Raw genomic sequence first — 22,955 nt, forward strand, 5'->3', positions numbered from 1 at the left:
TGCCCCCTATCCATAACAGGTTAAAGTAATGATGTACTGTCATTTCTCTTTGCTTATTTGAGCAGTTTTTTTCCCCATAATATGGACTTGGTATTTTACGAAATAGAAATCTTCTGTATACCACCCCTACCATGTCACAACACATCTGATTGGCTCAAATGCATTAAGAAGGAAAGAAATTCCACAAATTAACGTTTAACAAGGCACACCTGTTAATTGAAATGCATTCCAGGTTACTACCTCATGAAACTGGTTGTGAGAATGCCAAGCGTGTGCAGAGCTGTTATCAAGTAAAAGGGTGGCTACTTTGAAGAATCTCAAATATAAAATATATTTTGATTTGTAATTTTTTGGGGGGTTAATACATGGTTCCATATGTGTTTTTTCATATTTTTGATGCCTTCAATAGCATTCTACAATGTGGAAAATAGTAAAAAATAAAGAAAAACCCTGTAATGAGTTGGTGTGTCCAAACCTTTGACTGGTACTGTATGTAAATAAGGTATATCTGTTTTTTAATTGTTTATATATTGGTAAACATTTCTAAAAACCTGTTTTCGCTTCATCATTATGGGGTATTGTGTGTAGATTGCTGAGGAAATGTTTTTATATAATTCATTTTAAAATAAGGCTGTAACGTAACAAAATGTGGAAAAAGTCAAGGGGTTTGAATACTCACTGTATATGGGTCTCACTGTCTTGTCTGTCATGCATGCCTACAATTATAGGGAATGATATCTTCTGGTCTGGTTATTATATTTCTATCTGCAACATTCTGAATGTTTCACCCCAGGCCCTGGTTTGGAAGGTGCAGGGGTGCAACATTACAGGCTGTTCAGATAGAAATGTGTTTGAGTCTGCTTCTCTATGTGTTACATTTCTATATGCAATCTCTCTATTTTTCTATGTGCAGTAAAACGTTTCACTCCAGGCCCTATATGGCCAGCCACCGAGCCACAGAGAGAAGACACCCTTCACTTGAAGTGATAACTGTCTGCTCTATTCATTATATTTCTATCTGTATTCTTCTGCAACGTTCTGAACATTTAAATTCCCCAAGTACACCCCAGGCTCTGCTGAGGCCTCTGTCGGAGACAGTCTTCAAGTGTTAGAAGTCATAACTGTTTGCTCTATTTATTATATTTCTCTGTGCAGTGCTCTGAACGTTTCACCCCAGGCCCTGCACAGCCTGCACAGCTTGCCATGGCACGGAGACACACTTCACTAGAAGTGATAACGCCCTGCTGTGGCCTTCCCCTCCATTATCACATTCCATTGCTTCTCGTTGAACTCTGCAGCGGCGAATTAGCACCAAGTCCACTCTTTACTGCTACTGCTTGAACTGGAGGGTGTATCCTAAATATGCACCCTATTTCCTATGTAGTACACTACTTTTGACCAGGGCCATAGGGCACATGTAGAAGTAGTGAACTTGTAAAAAGTAGTTAGACTAAGTTCTCTTGGATGTTCAGCATTCGAAGTGAGTGACAGAGACCTTTTGACTTCAAATCAAATCTAATTTTATTGGTCTCATACAGTTGAAGTCGGAAATTTACATACACCTTAGCCAAATACATTTAAACTCAGTTTTTCACAATTCCTGACATTTAATCCGAGTAAAAATTCCCTGTCTTAGGTCAGTTAGGATCACCACTTTATTTTAAGAATGTGAAATGTCAGAATAATAGTAGAGAGAATGACTTATTTCAGCTTTTATTTCTTTCATCACATTCCCAGTGGGTCAAAAGTTTACATACACTCAATTAGTATTTGGTAGCATTGCCTTTAAATTGTTTAACTTGGGTCAAATGTTTCGGGTAGCCTTCCACAAGCTTCCCAGAATAAGTTGGGTGAATTATGTCCCATTCCTCCTGACAGAGCTGGTGTAACTGAGTCAAGTTTGTGAGGTTTGTAGGCCTCCTTGCACACGCTTTTTCAGTTCTGATCACACATTTTCTATGGGACTGAGGTAAGGGCTTTGTGATTGCCACTCCAATACCTTGACTTTGTTGTCCTTAAGCCGTTTTGCCACAACTTTGGAAGTATGCTTGGGGTCATTGTCCATTTGGACGACCCATTTGCGACTAAGCTTTAACTTCCTGACTGATGTCTTGAGATGTTGCTTCAATATATCCACATCATTTTCCTAACTCATGATTAGAGGTCGACCGATTATGATTTTCTTTGATGCCGATTATTGGGGGGGGGCCCGATGCCGAGTAATCGGCCGATTTAAAAAAAAGTTTTTTTAATGATTTGTTTATTTGTAATAATGACAATTACAACAATACTGAATAAACACTTATTTTAACTTAATATAATACATCAATAAAATCAATTTAGCCTCAAATAAATAATGAAACATGTTCAATTTGGTTTAAATAATGCAAAACAAAGTGTTGGAGAAGAAAGTAAAAGTGCAATATGTGCCATGTAAGAAAGCTAACGTTTAAGTGCCTTGCTCAGAACATTTGAACATATGAAAGCTGGTGGTTCCTTTTAACATGAGTCTTCAATATTCCCAGGTAAGAAGTTTTAGGTTGTAGTTATTATAGAAATTATTGGACTATTTCTCTCTATACGATTTGTATTTCATATACCTTTGACTATTGGATGTTCTTATAGGCACTTTAGTATTGCCAGTGTAACAGTATAGCTTCCGTCCCTCTCCTCGCTCCTACCTGGGCTCGAACCAGGAACACATCGACAACAGCCACCCTCGAAGCAGCGTTACCCATGTAGAGGAAGGGGAACAACTACTCCAAGTCTCAGAGCGAGTGACGTTTGAAACGCTATTAGCGTACACCCCGCTAACTAGCTAGCCATTTGACATCGGTTACACCAGCCTCATCTTGGGAGTTGATAGGCTTGAAGGGGTGGGTATAATTTGTGGAGCGTTCCAGCAGGAATCTGTTCCAAAAAACGTAAAGTAAAAGGTTGCCAACCAACAACGCATACAAAGTAGCAACGCATACAAACCTAGCTAACTAGCTGCCGAATAGGCATCAACTCACCACGTAGCTTATTCTTAATGTTTGTCCATAGGCAACCAGAGTGAGGACAGACATTTTTCGGAATAAACGTGATGAGTGAAAAACGCAATGAAATAGACCACTCCCTACCCGGTATCTTATTCTGCCGCTATACAACTTTGTATGCGTTGTTTTTTGGCAACCTTGTTATTTACGAAGGTTTTGGAATAGATTCCTGTTGGAACGTTCCTCAAATTATACCCACCCGGGTTGAAGTCATAAACAGCGCAATGCTTGAAGCACAGCGAAGGGCTGCTGGCAAAACGCACGACAGTGCTGTTTGAATGAATGCTTACGAGCGTGCTGGTGCCTACCACCGCTCAGTCAGACTGCTCTATCAAATCATAGACTTAACCTCCCTGGGCAAGGTGGGACGCGTGGCGCGAAATACAAATACCTCAAAAATGCTATAACTTCAATTTCTCAAACATTACTATTTTACACCATTTTAAAGACAAGACTCTCGTTAATCTAACCACATTGTCCGATTTCAAAAAGGCTTTACAGCGTAAGCAAAACATTAGATTATGTCAGCAGAGTACCCTGCCAAAAATAATCACACAGCCATTTTCAAAGCATGCATATATGTCACAAAAACCAAAACCACAGCTAAATGCAGCACTAACCTTTGATGATCTTCATCAGATAACACTCCTAGGACATTATGTTATACAATACATGCATGATTTGTTCAATCAAGTTCTTATTTATATCAAAAACCAGCTTTTTACATTAGCATGTGATGTTCAGAACTAGCATACCCACCGCAAACTTCCGGTGAATTTACTTAATTACTCACGATTAACGTTCACAAAAAACAAATTATTTTAAGAATTATAGATACAGAACTCCTTTATGCAATCGCGGTGTCAGATTTTAAAATAGCTTTTCGGCAAAAGCACATTTTGCAATATTCTGAGTAGATAGCCCGGCCATCACGGCTAGCTAATTTGGCACCCACCAAGTTTGGCCCTCACCAAACTCAGATTTACTATAAGAAAAATTGGATTACCTTTGCTGTTCTTCGTCAGAATGCACTCCCAGGACTTCTACTTCAACAATAAATGTTGTTTTGGTTCGAAATAATCCATAGTTATATTGAAATAGCTCAGTTTTGTTCGTGCGTTGAGGTCACTATCCGAAAGGTGACGCGCGGGCGCATTTCGTGACCAAAAATGTCAAAATATTCCATTACCGTACTTAGAAGCATGTCAAACACTGTTTAAAATCAATTTTTATGCTATTTTTCTCGTAAAATAGCGATAATATTCCAACCGGGCGACGTTATAGTCATTCATAGACTGAAAGATAAACATGGAGTTCTCTCGTGGACGCGCACTCCAGTGTCATTGTTCCCTGCCTGACCACTCACAAAAACACCTGCCGTTTTTCGCCCAGAGACTGCAGACGTCATTCCACTTTCTGGCGCCTTCTGAGAGCCAATGGAAGCCTTAGAAAATGTCACGTTACTGCAGAGATGCTGTATTTTTGATAGAGATGCCCTAGAAGGAGAACAAATTGTCAGACAGGGCACTTCCTGTATGGAATCTTCTCAGGTTTTGGCCTGCCATATGAGTTCTGTTATACTCACAGACACCATTCAAACAGTTTTAGAAACTTTGGAGTGTTTTCTATCCAAAGCTACTAATTATATACATATTCTAGTTTCTGGGCAGGAGTAATAACCAGATTAAATCGGGTACGTTTTTTATCCGGCCGTGAAAATACTGCCCCCTATCCATAAGAAGTTAATTATAATATAATAAACACACAGAAATACGAGCGTTACGTCATTAATATGGTCGAATCCGGAAACTATCATCTCGAAAACAAAAGTTTTTCCTTTCAGTGAAATACGGAACCGTTACCTATTTTATCTAACGGGTGGCATCCCTAAGTCTAAATATTCCTGTTACATTGCACAACCTTCAATGTTATGTCATAATTACATAAAATTCTGGCAAATTAGTTCGCAACGAGCCAGGCGGCCCAAACTGTTGCATATACCCTGACTCTGCGTGCAATGAACGCTAGAGATGTGACACAATTTCATGTTAGCAGGCAATATTAACTAAATATGCAGGTTTAAAAATATATACTTGTGTATTGATTTTAAAGAAAGGCATTGATGTTTATGGTTAGGTACATTGGTGCAACGACAGTGCTTTTTTCGCAAATGCGCTTGTTAAATCAACACCCGTTTGTCGAAGTAGGCTGTGATTCAATGAGAAATTAACAGGCACCGCATCGATTATATGCAACGCAGGACACGTTAGATAAACTAGTAATATCATCAACCATGTGTAGTTAACTAGTGATTATGTTAAGATTGATAGTTTTTTATAAGATAAGTTTAATGCTAGCTAGCAACTTACCTTGGCTAATTGCTGCCCTCGCGTAACAGGTAGTCAGCCTGCCATGCAGGCTCCTCGTGGAGTGCAATTTAAGGCAGGTGGTAAGAGTGTTGGACTAGTAATGAAGGTTGCAAAAACGAATCCCCCCTGAACAAGGCAGTTAACCCCGTTCCTAGGCCGTCATTGAAAATAAGAATGTGTTCTTAATCTGACTTGCCTAGTTAAATAAAGGTGTAAATAAAACTAAAAAATATATAAAAAAATCGGTGGCCAAAAATACAGATTAATCGGCCATTCCAATTAATCGGTCGACCTCTACTCATGATGCCATCTATTTTGTGAAGTGCACCAGTCCCTCCTGCAGCAAAGCACCCCCACAACATGATGCTGGCACCCCCATGCTTCACGGTTGGGATGGTGTTCTTCGGGTTGCAAGCCTCCCCCTTTTTCCTCCAAACATAACAATGGTCATTATGGCCAAACAGTTCTATTTTTGTTTCATCAGACCAGAGGACATTTCTCCAAAGAAGTACGATCTTTGTCCCCATGTGCAGTTGCAAACCATAGTCTGGCTTTTTTATGCCGGTTTTGGAGCAGTGGCTTCTTCCTTGCTGAGCGGCCTTTCAGGTTATGTTGATATAGGACTCGTTTTACTGTAGATATAGATACTTTTGTACCTATTTCCTCCAGCATTTTCACAAGGTCCTTTGCTGTTGTTCTGGGATTGATTTGCACTTTTCGCACCAAAGTACATTCATCTCTAGGAGACAGAACGCGTCTCCTTCCTGAGCGGTATGACGGCTGCATGGTCCCATGGTGTTTATACTTGCGTACTGTTGTTTGTACAGATGGACGTGGTACCTTCAGGCATTTGGAAATTGCTCCCAAGGATGAACCAGACTTGTGGAGGTCTACAATTGTTTTTCTGAGGTATTGGCTGATTTATTTTGATTTTCCCATGATGTCAAGCAAAGAGGCACTGAGTTTGAAGGTAGGCCTTGAAATACATCTACATTTACACCTCCAATTGACTCAAATGATGTCAGTTAGCCTATCAGAAGCTTCTAAAGCCATGATATCATTTTCTGGAATTTTCCAAGCTGTTTAAAGGCACAGTCAACTTAGAGTATCATAACTTCTGACCCACTGGAATTGTGATACATTGAATTATAAGTGAAATAATCCATCTGTAAACAATTGTTGGGAAAATTACTTGTGTCATGCACAAAGAAGATTTCCTAACTGACTTGCCAAAACTATAGTTTGTTAACAAGATATATGTGGAGTGGTTGAAAAAGGAGTTTTAATGACGCCAACCTAAGTGTATGTAAATGTCCGACTTCAACTGTACATACATGGTAAGCAGATGTTATTACGAGTGTAGCGAAATGCTTATGCTTGTAGATCCGACGGTGCAGCAGTATCTAACAGGTAATATGTAACAATTCCACAACAAAACCTAATACACACAATCCTGTAAAGGAATGGGATGAGAATATGTAAGTATAATATATATGGATGATCAGTGACAGAGTGGCTAAGTTGCAATAGATAGTAAAGAATAGATAGTGAAGGATACAGTATACAGTATATACATATGAGATGAGTAATGCGAGATAGGTAAACATTCTTAAAGTGGCATTATTAAAGTGACTAGTGTTCCATTTATTAAAGTGGCCAATGATATCAAGTCTGTAGGTAGACAGCCGCCTCTCTATGCTGTTTAACAATCTGATGGCCTTGAGATAGAAGCTGTTTTTCAATCTCTCTTTCCCAGGTCTGATGCACTTTGTACTGATCTCGCCTTCTGGATGGAAGCGGGGTGAACAGGTAGTGGCTCGGGTGGTTATTGTCCTTGATCTTTTTTGCCTTCCTGTGACATCGGGTGTTGTAGGTGTCCTGGAGGGCAGGTAGTTTCCCCTGGTGATGCGTTGTGCAGACCGCACAACCGCACTGCAGTTGCCGTACCAGGCGGTGATACAGCCCAACAGGATGCTCTCAATTGTGCACCTGTAAAAGTAGTGAGGGTTTTCGGTGACAAGACACATTTTTTCAGCCTCCTGGGGTTGAAGAGCTGCTGTTGCGCCTTCTTCACCACACTGTCTGCTCCCTTTGCTGTTTCCAGAAGTCTACAATCATCTCTTTTGTTTTGCTGACATTGAGTGAGAGGTTATTTTCCTGACACCACACTCCGAGGGCCAGTTTTTCTTATATAAGGCTGAACGGACTGAATGTAATGGTCATTCTGCATCTGAGTACTGTAATTATAATACTGTACATTACATCCAATTCATTCTTTACCGTTACACATGATATCGCTTGGTCTTAAGCTGAATGGACTGAAGGACTGAATGTAGCCTAATGCTCTTCATGCATTCAGTAATAGATATCTACAATACAAATGCATATTATGTGCATGAGAACCCTTTGAGTAAGACTAAAGGGATTTGGATGTTGCCTAATGGTCATCATACATGTATAATGAACAAAAATATAGATGCAACATGTAAGTGTTGGTCCCATGATTCATGAAGTGAAATAAAAGATCCCAGAAATGTTCCATACACACAACAGCTTATTTCTCTCAGATTGTGTGCACACATTTGTTTTTATCCCTGTTAGCAAGCATATCTCCTTTGCCAAGAAAATCCATTCACCTGACAGGTGTGGCAAGTCAAGAAGCTGATTAAACAGCATGATCATTACACAGGCGCATCTGGTGCTGGGGACAATAAAAGGCCATTCTAAAATGTGCAATTTTGTCACACAACACAATGCCACAGATGTCTCAAGTTTTGAGGGAGCATGCAATTGGCCTGCTGACTGCAGGAATGTCCACCAGAGCTATTGTCAGAGAATTGAATGTACATTTCTCCATGAGCCACCTCCAATGTCGTTTTAGAGAATTTGGCAGTAGTCCAACCGTCTTCACAACCGCAGCCACCCGGACAGCTGATGAAATAGAGGAGTATTTCTGTCTGTAATAAAGCCCTTTTGTTGGGAAAAAGTCATTCTGATTGGCTGGGTCTGGCTCCCCAGTGGGTGGGCCTGGCTCCCAAGTGGGTGGTGCTATGACATCCCAGGCCCACCAATGGCTGTGTCTCTGCCCAGTCATGTGAAATCCATAGATTAGGGCCTAATGTATTTATTTCAGTTGACTGATTTTCTTATGTGAACTGTAACTCAGTAAAATCTTTGAAATTGTTGCATGATACATTTATATTTTTGTTCAGTGTAGTAATAGATACTGTACTGTACATTAGGTCCTTGACATTATTATGTGATGTAGTATTTATTATATGTCGATATTAAAGGGATAGTTCACCCAAATTACAAAATTGCACATAGCAGCCAGGTTATCAAACCCAAAGCATTGATTGCTGATACTGTCTCTCCTTGACCTAAGACTGCTTATAGAGTAAGGAAACCAATATTGAATTTTGGTGAATGATCCCTTTAAATTTGTCAAAAATAATCTAGTCTTCTTTTTTTTTATTCGTTGCCACAGATTAATCTCTACACTGCAGTGATGATACATTTTTAGGTTATCCTTTGATTTATTTATATTTTTTTATTTATATTTTAATATAGGTGATCTCATCCCATTGAGATTAAAAAAGGAAAATCTATTTTTTCAAAGGGACACCTGTCCGAACAAAATTTCCCCATGCCCAGCAATCAAACACTACAGTTTGGGGTATTATAATTGATCCTTTATTTTATGGTGGTCCCATTGAGATTTAAAAATCTATAACAAGGGATATCACCCGAAAACATTTGCCCAGCAATCAGACATTACAGTATTTGGGTATTATTACACCAGTATTATTATCACCGGTATTATGATTCAGTATTAGGTGGTGGTAGTGTTGATCCTAACGCCTCTAGGTAAGTTCAGCTGGGTTCAGTCACATGCTCTGCCCGGTCTCTGCTTCATGATAATTTAAGATAAAACAATGAAACTTAAGGTTAATTTAAGAACCCATACTTTTCCATCAGTTCGTTTTTGAACCTTTGTAGACTTAAGGGGTGCTTTGAAGAACCCTTTTCAAAAGAGCGGTGCGTTTTGGAACCAGCAGCGTGCTCGTGAGTAAAGGGCGCTCGTGCGTATAATTCGAATTGAGACGGTTGGTCAAAAAGATGCACTGGAAGCGTGTGGATGGTTGTAGACCCGACAGGTGAGAGACAACTGCAAAGGATCGATGAGAAAGGTGAGTAAATGTTAGCTATTCGATAGCAAAGATAAGTGATATCAAAAAACAAAAAAACAGTACATCATGTAATGTAGTCTTTGTTTTTCATCAGCTAGCCTGTAATGTTAACTGCTCATTGTTGTATAATTGTTGGTACATTTTAGCTAACGTTAGCTTGCTAGTTAAAGTTACTGTAACGTTAGCTAACTTTAGCTAGCTAGATTCAATATTGAAAAATGTTAATCCTCATTTAAACCCATAATACACTCTCTCGCCACTCCTTCCATCCTCCTCCCTTAAGACTTTCACACACAGGAGAGAGAGAGAGAGAGAGAGATAACCCAATCTAGGTTATATTAAAGGTGAAATATGCAGAAATCGTTCCGCCATTTCCTGATTGAAATAATTGTAATAGTTTGCCTAATTTCAGTTTGTGTCAAAACAAGCATTCATTGTGTAAAGAATGATTGTACCATCTAAACCTCTGTTAAATATATTTTCCATAACCCAAAATATTGTATGTTCAGCAGTTTGAAGCTGATGTACTAAACTGAAAGAAAAAGAAATGTATATGTTACATTTGATATCAACTACTCATGTTGACTGTGTCTAATGTATGTCTTTCAGGGTGGTGTGTCGGGATGGATTGCTCTGATGGAGAAACTCAACCTCCACAAACGGGGGGTAAGACAGACGCACACAGATGACCCAATCTAGGTTATGTTAGACTTGCAACCCAGCTTGGTTGTAAACTTGACAAAACGATTTCAACCCATAAAATATTATCTTACCATCTCTTTCCATCCTCCTCCCTTTAGTCCCTGTTGTATCCTGCCCCTTTCCAGTAAAGTTGTAGAGAGTGGGAGCTGTGAGCTGTGATAGAGATATGTATCAAAATCCACAAACAGGTAAGGCCACACACACACACAGAGAGAGAGAGATGACCCACTGTAGGTTTATGTTAAACTTGACAAAAATAAGAATAAATCAATCAGATTAGTGAGATGCAGTTGATATCGAATACTCATGTTGTTTATGTTGTGATTGTGTCTAATGTATTTGCAGTGTGATTATTATGTGTTCTGTTCCTCCTGTCTCTGTCCTCCACACTCTCCCTCTCCATACTGTCTTGTCATAATCACTGCAGCTGATAGCATAGCACATAGTTAACTTTTACTGGATGATAATCAACAGCATTAATCAATGTAATTTGGATTACAAACCAAATTGTTAATTTAAATGTAGTCTTGTATGTTTCTATTTTGCTGTAGGTACCCTACTACCCGGCCCATACATGTGTGCACCGCTCTCATTCAAAAGTACTCCTTGTTGAGAGAACAGACAGGGAAGGGATATGTAAGAATTCTTGAATTTTCCTACTCACATTAATTCACACACTAATAACCTTTTTACACCATAATGTGCTGGCTTAGATGTTTTCTTCTCACATTGGTTATTCCATGACATTTCCAGCAGCATAAAAATACAATCTATTGTTATGTAATTGACTAAGTCATCTGATCTCAGTCTCAATAATCCGTCATGACATTTGTCATGTACCCTTTACAGTATGCAGCCATTCTAATTCCATTCATTCGAATCCAGACGTTTTATTATACACCCTTAAATTTAAGGTCTCGAGGCCACTGCAGCCATTCTGCTCCTCCCCTACCTCCTCAAAGAAGATCCAAGTGGGCTGTACGTTACAGACAGTGTATATATTTCTCACCAGACAAATAAATAAATGAAAAGTTAGTAATAATACTGTGTAAGGGGTGCTCAGTTGTTAACATACTGTTTGAAATATGACTTGAGTAACCATATATATATATATATATATATATATATATATATATATATTTTTACTTACAGTGCGTAAATGTCCCTATTACCTACCAAAAGAATAGAAGGGAATCCCTTTGCGGATTAGAGCCAATTCCAACTCTTCCTGGATGGAGAGGAGCTACATGCCGGAGGACATCTCCATGGGATTGAGATTGGCAATGGGAGTCCATTTTGTTTTTAACATTGAGTATGCAGCGTCAGTGAAAAACACTATGCTGAGCATTCAGAAACGTGTTCTGAGAATTTATGAGGGGGGTGAATTACCAACAAATGTTGAATGGCAAACTTTTTTCAGAGTTCCTCTGTCCAGTGTCTGTGTTATTTTGCCCATCTTCATCTTTTCTTTTTATTGGCCAGTCTGAGATATGGCTTTTTCTTTGCAACTCTGCACAGAAGGCCAACATCCCGGAGTCGCCTCTTCACTGTTGACGTTGAGACTGGAGTTTTGCGGGTACTATTTAATGAAACTGCCACTTGAGCACTTGTGGGGCGTCTGTTTCTCAAACTAAACACTTTAATGTACTTGTCCTCTTGCTCAGTTGTGCACCGGGGCCTCCCACTCTTTGTATTCTGGTTAGAGACAGTTTGTGCTGTTCTGTGAAGGGACTAGTACACGGCGTTGTACGAGGACTTCAGTTTCTTGGCAATTTCTCGCATGGAATAGCTTTCATTTCTCAGAACAAGAATAGACTGACGAGTTTCGGAAGAAAGGTCTTTGTTTCTGGCCATTTTGAGACTGTAATCGAACCCACAAATGCTCATGCTCCAGATACTCGACTAGTCTAAAGAAAGCCAGTTTTATTGCTTCTTTAATCAGGACAACAGCTTTCAGCTGTGCTAACATAATTGCAAAAGAGTTTTCTAATGATCAATTAGCCTTTTAAAATGATAAACTTGGATTAGCTAACACAACGAGCCATTGGAACAAAGGAGTGATGGTTGCTGATAATGGGCCTCTGTATGCCTATGTAGATATTCCATTACAAATCAGCCGTTTCCAGCTACAATAGTCATTTACAACATTAACAATATCTACACTGTATTTCTGATCTATTTGATGTTATTTTAATGGACAAAAAAAATAGCTTTTCTTTCAAAAACAAGGACATTTCTAAGTGACCAAACTTTTTGTCACGGTTGTTGTTGGTAGAAATGGAGGACCAAAACGCTGCAGGTACGTGAATGCTCATCTTGATTTTTAATTATCTTCAAAAATGAACATACAAAATAACAAAGCCGAAAAACGAACAACTAACAAACAGTCTGGCAAGGCAAAGCTCAACACAGAACAATCACCCACAAATCACACACACAAACACACCCTAATATATGGGACTCTCAATCAAAGGCAGATAGACAACACCTGCCTTCAACTGAGAGTCCCAACCCCAATCAACCAAACATAGAAACACACACACTAGACTAACCATAGAATACAAACACAGACCATCAACCAAAAACCCGGAAATACTAAATCAAACACCCTTTACACAAACATACCACCCCGAACCACATAAAACAAATACCCTCTGCCACGTCCTGACCAAACTACCAAAACAATTAACCTTATACTGGCCAGGACGTGACACTTTTGAACGGTAGTGTATATATGTATGTTTTTATGTTTAGATTCATAATATAATTTAAAAGTATGCATTAAGGGATCTGTAATAGACTAAATGTGGCAAAATGTCTACATTACGAATGTAGACATTAATAAAGGCATTTCTATAGCATCCTAAATATTTTTTACAATGGTGGGGGAGTGCCAAGAAGGAGGCACGGGGGGCTTCAACACAATGCCCCCTAACAGTCATTGGGCTAGATCCATGAAGTCTGAGTGTGACCAACTCACAGGGCACAGCAATCTTTGTGTGCAGGGTTCTACACTATCTTTTTCCACAAACTTTTTCAGTTGATGGAACCAGAACATGATTTGGTCGCACCAATTTTTTTTTTATAAAAACATTTTATAATTGATAATGACCTGGCCTGTTTATTAATTATTTTATTTTTTATTTCACCTTTATTTAACCAGGTAAGCTAGTTGAGAACAAGTTCTCATTTACAACTGCGACCTGGCCAAGATAAAGCAAAGCAGTGCGACACAAACAACACAGAGTTACACATGGAATAAACAAGCATACATTCAATAACAATAGAAACAAAGAAAGTCTATATACAGTGTGTGCAAATGGCGTGAGGAGGTAGGCAATAAATAGGCCATGGTTGCGAAGTAATTACAATTTAGCAGATTAACACTGGAGTGATAAATGAGCAGATGATGATGTGCAAGTAGGTGTGCAAAAGAGCAGAAAGTAAATAAAAACAGTATGGGGATGAGGTAGGTAGATTACAGATGGACTATGTACAGCTGCAGCGATCAGTTAGCTGCTCAGATAGCTGATGTTTAAAGTTAGTAATAATAATAATGTGGGACACATGGTGCCAGGTTTCCTCCAGAGGTGACGCTTGGCATTCAGGCCAAAGAGTTCAATCTTGGTTTCATCAGACCAGAGAATCTTGTTTCTCATGGTTTGAGAGTCTTTAGGTGCCTTTTGGCAAACTCAAAGCGGGTTGTCATGTGCCTTTTACCGAGGAGTGGCTTCCGTCTGGCCACTCTAACATAAAGGCCTGATTGGTGGAGTGCTGTAGAGATGGTTGTCCTTCTGGAAGTTTCTCCCCTCTCCACAGAGGAACTCTAGAGCTCTGTCAGAGTGACCATCAGGTTATTGGGCACCTCCCTGACCAAGGCCCTTCTCCCCTGATTTCTCAGTTTGGCCAGGCAGCCAGCTCTAGAAAGAGTCTTGGTGGTTCCAAACATCTTTCATTTTAGAATGGAGGCCACTGTGTTCTTGGGAACCTTCAATGCTACAGAAATGGTTTGGTACCCTTCCCCAGATCTGTGCCTCAACACAATCCTGTTTCGTTGCTCTATGGACAATTCCTTCGACCTCATGGCTTGGTTTTTGCTCTGACCATGCACTGTCAACTGTGGGACCTTATATAGACAGGTGTGTGCCTTTCCAAATCATGTCCAATCAATTGAATTGACCAAAGGTGGACTCCAATCAAGTTGTAGAAACATCTCAAGGGTGATCAATGGAAACAGGATGCACCTGAGCTCAATTTCGAGTCTCATAGCAAAGGGTCTGAATACTTAAGTAAATAAGGTATTTCTGTTTATTATTTGTAATAAATTTGCGAAAATTTCTAAAAACCTGTTTTCGCTTTTTCATTATGAGGTATTGTGTGTAGATTGCTGAGGATTTTTAAAACATTTAATACATTTTAGAATAAGGCTGTCAAGTAGCAAAATTTGGAAAAAGTCAAGGGGTCTGAATACTTTCCGAAGGCACCAGTAACCAAAAGGTTGCTGGTTTGAATCCCCGAGCTGGCAAGGTGGGAAAATCTGCCATTATACGCTTGAGCAAGGCAGTTAACCCAAAACAACTGCTTCCCGGGTGCCGATTAAGGCAGCTCCCCGCATTTGTTTTGAAAACTCCAAAGTTTTCTGTTTCTGTAGTGCACTTGGAATTGGAGTTTTCAAAACAAATGGCCACTGGATTGATGCAAATAATCATGATTGTAACGTTCGTCGTTATGGGTAGACCAAGGTGCAGCGTGGTAAGTGCTCATGTTTACTTTTATTTAACTCAGAACACTAAACAAAATAACGAAAAGGAAAATGAACGTTACGTTCTGCAGGCTTACACAGAGCTGTACAAAAACAAGATCCCACAACTGAAGGAGGGAAAAAGGGCTGCCTAAGTATGATTCCCAATCAGAGACAACGATAGCCTCTGATTAGGAACCATACTCGGCCAAACACAAAGAAATACAAAAACTAGATTGCCCACCCCACATCACACCCTGACCTAACCAAGCTAGAGGAAATAAAACGTCTCTTAAGGTCAGGGCATGACAATGATTCTGCCAGGTAGGGATACAGTGCCTTCAGAAAGTATTCACACCCCTTGACTTTTTCCAAATTTTGTTGTGTTACAGCCTGAATTTAAAATTGATTACATTTAGATTGTTGGCCACCCCATAACGTGAAAGTGGAATAATGTTTTTCCGGCATTTTTACAAATTAATTAAAAATGAAAAGCTGAAATGTCTTGAGTCAACCCCTTTGTTATGGCAAGCCAACATAATAAAAATGTGCTTAACAAGTCACATAATAAGTTGCATGGATTCTCTCTGTGTGCAATTATAGTGTTTAACAAACATTTTAATGACTACCTCATCTCTGTACACAACATATACAATTATTTGTAAGATCCCTAAGTTGAGCACTGAATTCCAAACACAGATTCAACCACAAAGACCAGAGAGGTTTTCCAATGCCTCGCAAAGAAGGGCATCTATTGGTAGATGGGTGAAAAAACACCCAGTGACTAAAACAATACAGGCATCCTTCCTAACTCAGTTGCCGGAGAGGAAGGAAACCACTCAGGGATTTCACCATGAGGCCAAAACAGTTACAGAGTTGAATGGCTGTGATAGGAGAAAACTGAGGATGAATCAACAACATTGTAGTTACTCCACAATACTAACATAATTGACAGAGTGAAAAGAAGGAAGCCTGTACAGAATAAACATTTTCCAAAACATGCATCCTGTTTAGCAACAAGGAAATAAAGTAATGCTGCCAAAAATGTGGCAAAGCAATTCACATTTTGTCCTGAATGCAAAGTGTTATGTTGAGAGATTAATTGAGATATGAATTTACCTTTCTACAGGACAAAAACGTATAACACAAGGCCAAATCTACACCCGGGTTGCTTACCAAGAAAACAGTGAATGTGGCTGAGTTAATGTTTTGACTTAAATCTACTTGAAGATCTATGTCAAGACCTGAAAATAGTTGTCTAGCAATGATGAACAACCAATTTGACAGAGCTTGAAGAATTTTGAAAAGAATAATGGGCAAATGTTGCACAATCCGGGTGTGGAATGCTCTAAGAGCCTTACCAGAAAGACTCACAGCCATACTTGCAGCCAAAGGTTACATATGTAAATGAGATATTTCTGTATTTCATGTTCATAAATTCCTGGTTTGCATACCCATTCTTGCCTTAACATTTATCATAACTTGGAGCATTTCCTACTTCCCTACCCCATGCTGTTTGAGAGCTCAGCCCGTGCTCTGTATGTGTGCAGGCCGCATGTAATAAATACACATAATGAACGAACAGCTTCGGGTATCCATCCGTTTTTTAAATAAATTATATAGCAGAGATTTTTTTTTTAAATAGCATTATTCCAATAACAACAAAAACATTTAACTGGCCCTAGCTGCCCACTGACGGGTTGATCATCCGGGTTTCCAAAACATCCCCTGTATGTCGAGCCCAGACATGACAGGGGCATTCCCGTGCTGTTGTTGCTTCTTCAGAAAGTTTGGGTCAATTGCACATTACTGTTTGAATAAATCATGATAATAAAAAAAACGTGACCATGTACATGTCTTTCACTGGAACCCTGGCAACCAATTAAAAATGTGTGTTCCACTGCCAAGTCAAACGGTCGCAAATGTGACTTTTTTGGTTGCAGTATCGGACACTGTGCCCGCGCTTGTTTGTGTGTGTATGCTGTGTCTGTGTCCCTGTGTATGTTTGTGTGTGACTCCCCCGCCTCTCATGACCCCCCCCCCCCCAACCCTGCACATAAACATTTACGCTCACAAAGCCAACCCCTTTCTCTCCGTCCAAACCTGTTTTTATCCCAGAGCCCTGAAGGAGCAGCTAGCCAGCAAGGAGAAAGGCGCAATAATAAAAGGGAATGCAGCTTGACAAACAGCACTGCGAGGGCGTCACGTAGCAGCCTACGGTAGCCTAAAACCGTAAAGCAAAACCTCCGGGATTTTATAAAGAAGACAATAGTCGTTAATCTATAGCGATGGCTTGATTTGATCGGTGGGTTTTCGGTAAAGGCACGGCCAGGGCTCGTGCCTTCGAGATGCACGGTGGCTCCTGCTGCCGTCAACCGCTGCAACACGCCACGGAAACCGCCACCGGCCCGGTTCTATCATGGCTTTCAAACGGAGAGCGAGGTAAGAACACCCGAGTTTGTGTTCAGTCGAGACCGGGACGGGGCTTGCATTGCAATCCGAGCCAGCAGCGGAATCGGACAAGGGAGGTTGATAGATGCAAGGCTCTGAATTTCTCATTGAAACCGAAGCTGAGATTGATACAGTGACAACGACAGACAGCGGTGGTTGTTTTTTTTATGGTCGGTCTACTGAAAAGAGAATCCCACCAAACTAAGGCCCCCACGTTCGTGCGATAATGTCTCTTCCTTAGGCTATACCCTTCATTGAGCATTCAGTTTATATAATTTGTATTAGGGCGTCTCACAATGTAACTCATGCTAAGCATTTGCTTGCCTTGCATACTTACTAGCAGGTCGACTCATCATCACCATGCTCGCTTGTGTGACAAACTGAAATCCGTGATTTCGCTCTGTCTGTTACGATTCTGTGGTGTAGCTAGAAAGATACATTTTCAATCAGCAGTGTGCTGTTCTTGTCTGTGGTTATTGCTTACAGCTTCGCCTCCTCTCAGTCCGAAAAACCTTTGTGCTTGATTGAACATCTGGGAACATTGAAGTATATTTCCACCCACTATCTTTGTTTTTATCTCTGCCTCTCGCACACTACCTTTCTTTATCTTTCTCCCTCCCTCTATTTCCCTTCCTCTCTCTCTCCTTATTTCTCTGTCCCTTGCTCCCTTGCTCTTTATACCCTCTCCCCTTCTCCTTCCTCTCCCGCCCCACTCCAGGAGCATGTGGCTGGGGCCTACGTGGCTCTGAGCCTAACCCTTATATTAGTTTGTGTTGTTATATCATATTTGTTTGGTGACCCATGCAATTCTCTCTCCCTGTCTCACACACACACACACACACACACACACACACACACACACACACACACACACACACACACACACACAAAGGGTATGTGGCTGGGGCACATGTGGCTCTGGACCCTGAAATAAATAACAATAATATTTATAATTCTCTCCCTCTCCACAGGAGGATGCGGCTAGGGCTGGGGCGCTATCGGGTGGGGCCCATGTGGCTCTGGAAGGCCCTGCTGGTGTTCGTGGCCATCGCCTTCGCAGGACAGTTACTGGGGGTCATCTTCAACAAAAGGTAAGAGGTCCTCCACCCTAGCATGGTCCCAGATCAGTTCCTGCTGTTTTTGCAAACTCCTGTTTGACAATGAGCGTTGGAGTTGGCAAGAAAGCGCAAACATTTGTGGGATCAGGCTATAGCTACTCTGCAGCTCTTTGTGAAAACGACATCTTCTTTTTCTATTCTATTGTTCTTCAGTAGAGAATAGAATCAACTTCCCTATCCCAGTCCATAACCAGTATATAACCAGTATACATTTACATTTTACATTTAAGTCATTTAGCAGACGCTCTTATCCAGAGCGACTTACAAATTGGTGCATTCACCTTATGATATCCAGTGGAACAACCACTTTACAATAGTGCATCTAAATCTTTTAAGGGGGGGGGGGGGGGGGGGTTAGAAGGATTACTTTATCCTATCCTAGGTGTTCCTTAAAGAGGTGGAGTATAGGAACAACCAATACAGCAATATGTTGTGTTCAGTCAACTTTCACCTGTACCTTTAGCAATTTGCTATTTGCACCTTTCTCTTTTTTTTCATATTGCTTTCATCAGCAAAACAATGAAGAAGAAAAATACATTGTAGTAGCACCTACATTATAGAGACTTACCTTGTACTGTATGTTACGTCTTGGTTCATTAATAACCTCTAAAAGTCTAAGCTGTTGGGGGGTTCTACTAAGCTAACATGTGGAATTGTTTTAAGATGATCATAACATGGATCATTTAGCTATATGATTTTTAATTTTAGGACCCCTTCAAGTATAAAACATATATATTTCTAAAATATTTCATAAAATATTGAATTTGGCCTTAACTACTCTATCCCATGGAAACACATTGAATAACACATTCATAAATGGCAAAAAAGACAGTAAAAAAAATAATAATAAAGGTATAAGGTTTTGAAGTGTCTGGCCGATATCTAGGACATATAAGAAAGCTCAAGTAATATTTAAGTATTTTTTTTTTACACATATTTAACCCCTTATTTTGGTTGGCACAAAACTACCTCCATACTTCGATTAACCTCTATGGGCTAGCGTCCCACCTACTCAACAGCCAGTGGAATCCCGTGGCGCGTTATTCAAATACCTTAGAAATGCTATTACTTCAATTTCTCAAACATATGACTATTTTACACCATTTTAAAGACAAGACTCTCGTTAATCTAACCACGCTGTCCGATTTCAAAAAGGCTTTACAACGAAAGCAAAACATTAGATTATGTCAGCAGAGTACCCAGCCAGAAATAATCAGACACCCATTTTTCAAGCTAGCATATAATGTCACATAAACCCAAACCACAGCTAAATGCAGCACTAACCTTTGATGATCTTCATCAGATGACAACCCTAGGACATTATGTTATACAATACATGCATGTTTTGTTCAATCAAGTTCATATTTATATCAAAAACCAGCTTTTTACATTAGCATGTGACGTTCAGAACCCGCAAACTTCCGGTGAATTTACTAAATTACTCACGATAAACGTTCACAAAAAACATAACAATTATTTTAAGAATTATAGATACAGAACTCCTCTATGCACTCGCTATGTCCGATTTTAAAATAGCTTTTCGGTGAAAGCACATTTTGCAATATTCTGAGTAGATAGCCCGGCATCACAGGGCTAGCTATTGAGACACCCACCAAGTTTAGCCCTTACCAAAGTCAGATTTACTATAAGAAAAATGTTATTACCTTTGCTGTTCTTCGTCAGAATGCACTCCCAGGACTTCTACTTCAATAACAAATGTTGGTTTGGTTCAAAATAATCCATAGTTATGTTCAAATATCCTCTGTTTTGTTCGTGCGTTCAAGACACTATCCGAATGGTAAAGAAGGGTGACACGCACAACGCATTTCGTGACAAAAAAATTCTAAATATTCCATTACCGTACTTCGAAGCATGTCAACCGCTGTTTAAAATCAATTTTTATGCCATTTTTCTCGTAAAAAAGCGATAATATTCCGACCGGGAAAGCGTGTTTACGTTGAAAGAGAGAGAAACTAAAAACATGGGATCCCCTCGTGCACGAGCCTCAGTCTGATGGTACTCTGACCGGCCACTATCCAAACGCGCTAATGTTTTTCAGCCAGAGGCTGGAATTACATCATTCAGCTTTTTCCCGGGTTCTGAGAGCCTATGGGAGCCGTAGGAAGTGTCACGTTACAGCAAAGATCCTCAGTTTTCAATAAACAGAGCCAAGAAGAAGAAGAACTTGTCAGACAGGCCACTTCCTGTAAGGAATCTTCTCAGGTTTTTGCCTGCCATATGAGTTCTGTTATACTCACAGACACCATTCAAACAGTTTTAGAAACTTTAGGGTGTTTTCTATCCAAAGCCAATAATTATATGCATATTCTAGTTACTGGGCAGGAGTAGTAACCAGATTAAATCGGGTACGTTTTTTATCCGGCCGTGCAAATACTGCCCCCTATCCCCAACAGGTTAACAATACCACTGAAAATATGAAAAAATAAGGTCCAACCGTCTTCGATAGAGGGGATCAAGCTGATTCTATTCAAATTTACAGAGACCAGGTCATGAAGGAAGTTTTGCTCATTAAAGTGTTTTAGCAAGCATCTATGACAAATCCGGACAGGTCGTTTCACTGAGCAGCCATTACGAAGACAGGCTGTAAAACAGTCATCACTAACGTCATTACAGAAAACACCAGAATGATACCTATCAGGATTATTTGTGAGGAAAACGTCAAGGAGAGTAGCCTTTTCTGGGTGTTTGGAGTCATACCTTGTGGGATTGGTAGTAATCTGAGAAAGATTTAAGGAGTCCCATTGCTTTAGGACTTGGTCAGGTGGTTTAAGTATGTCCTCGGTTTAGGTCACCTAGCAGGAAAAATTCAGACGTAGTGTAAGGAGCCAGGAGAGAGCTTAGGGCAGGTAGGCTACAGGCCGGTGCTGATGGAGGACGATAACACCCAGCAACAGTCAACGAAGAGTTATTTGAAAGTTTATTGCGTAAAACCAGCAAATCAAATTGTTTGAGGACAGACTTGGTGGAGACAACCGAGCACTGAAGGTGTTCCTTGGTAAAGATTGCCACTCCACCAACTTTGGAAGATCTGTCTTGCCGAAAAAGGTTAGAACTAGAAAGGTTAACATTAGTGTTCAAAACACTCTTAATCACGTCTCAGTAATGACCAATACATCTGGATTGGAGCTGTGAACCCACACTTTCAATTGATCCATTTTAGGTAATAAGCTTCTAGTGTTAACGTGCAGAAAACCCAGGCTTTTACGAGAGCAGAAATCAGTGAAGCAGATATCAGAGCACAAGTCAGAATTGGGGCTAGCAACAGTAGATGGGCCAGGGTGTACATGCACATTTCCATATATCATCAGCAGTAATACAATCAAGGCACAGTACAGGGATAGCTTTGCAGTGTTGATTTATGACATTTGAATGTGCATTAGATGGCAAGATCATATTGTACAGCAATCTCATCAGGTAATATGAATATAAAGCCGGCGAGAGGTGTCCCGAGTATGGGAACAAACATAGTCTGTCCCACGGTTGGGTAAACAAGCAAGTTCATAGTCATCAAAGCATGCAGGAGTCATGAGGCAAATAGCATAAAGCACAACAAAAAATAAAATATAACGACTTGGGGCTAGCCATTGTAAGTTCAGAGTCACTCGCCCCAACAGTGTGTGTGTGCTGGAGGTGAGCGAAAGCTTGGGAGAGAGGGGGGAGTATGGCGGGGTTACCTGTACCAGACGGGGAGACAGGCCAGGGCAGACAGTGAACAGATCGCCAGGTGGAATCCAAGCAGCAGTGTCACACCCACATGGGATAAGCTTTTTCCTGGAGGCAGATTCCGTGTAGAAAATGCCAGGGGATGGTTTCTGAACAGCAGGAGGGTGCTTCAAAGGCTTCTGGATTTGGGTGGGTAGGCTGTGAGACTCTCCTGCCATTGTTGGGCTCAAAGGCTTTGACACCTCTCACTTCACACCTCAGTGCTAATTGAAGTTGTATCTGTTCTGTCCTAGCAAGCTTGGTAGCCTTAACTTAGCATTATGGGGGTTGTAGAGCAAAACGGAGAACACCATCATGTTCGTGAGAGTCTCATCTTTACATAAAGTTTGTAGGTCAAACCGTTTGGACGCTACAGGTGTTTTCGTGAGAAGACAGATTTTTTTGTGTGTCTCACGGTCTTGACAAAAACTGCCGTAGCTCGGCCACCTTCCATCATAGATGCGAAGGCTGAAATAGGCAGATGCGTTGGATCATGACGCAGCCCATGCACATTTTTTTTAAAATGTAACTGTATTTAGAAAAAAGCATGCTAAGTGACCTGGTCCGTGTTGTCTTCTAGAGTGACCCAACTGTTTGGATAGAAGTGTGTCCAGTAAATAACT

General features: G+C 40.3%; 1 protein-coding gene across 2 annotated transcripts in view; it reads left to right on the forward strand.

Moving 5' to 3' along the window:
• LOC123723750 (galactose-3-O-sulfotransferase 2) overlaps positions 1–22,955 on the forward strand; it is a 62,075-nt gene that overhangs the window by 17,417 nt on the left and 21,703 nt on the right. The window contains exons 1-2 of one of the 2 annotated variants that reach the window (XM_045721844.2): positions 17,123–17,482; positions 18,463–18,582. In XM_045721844.2, coding sequence (XP_045577800.1) covers positions 17,460–17,482; positions 18,463–18,582 — 143 coding nt within the window. In that variant the 5' untranslated portion in view covers positions 17,123–17,459. Of the gene's footprint in view, positions 1–17,122; positions 17,483–18,462; positions 18,583–22,955 lie in introns of those variants that run through there. The other variant, XM_045721846.2, reaches the window with a different exon arrangement.

This window comes from Salmo salar, chromosome 07, assembly GCF_965601325.2.
Source record: "Salmo salar chromosome 07, fSalSal1, whole genome shotgun sequence".
Lineage (NCBI taxonomy): Eukaryota > Metazoa > Chordata > Actinopteri > Salmoniformes > Salmonidae > Salmo > Salmo salar.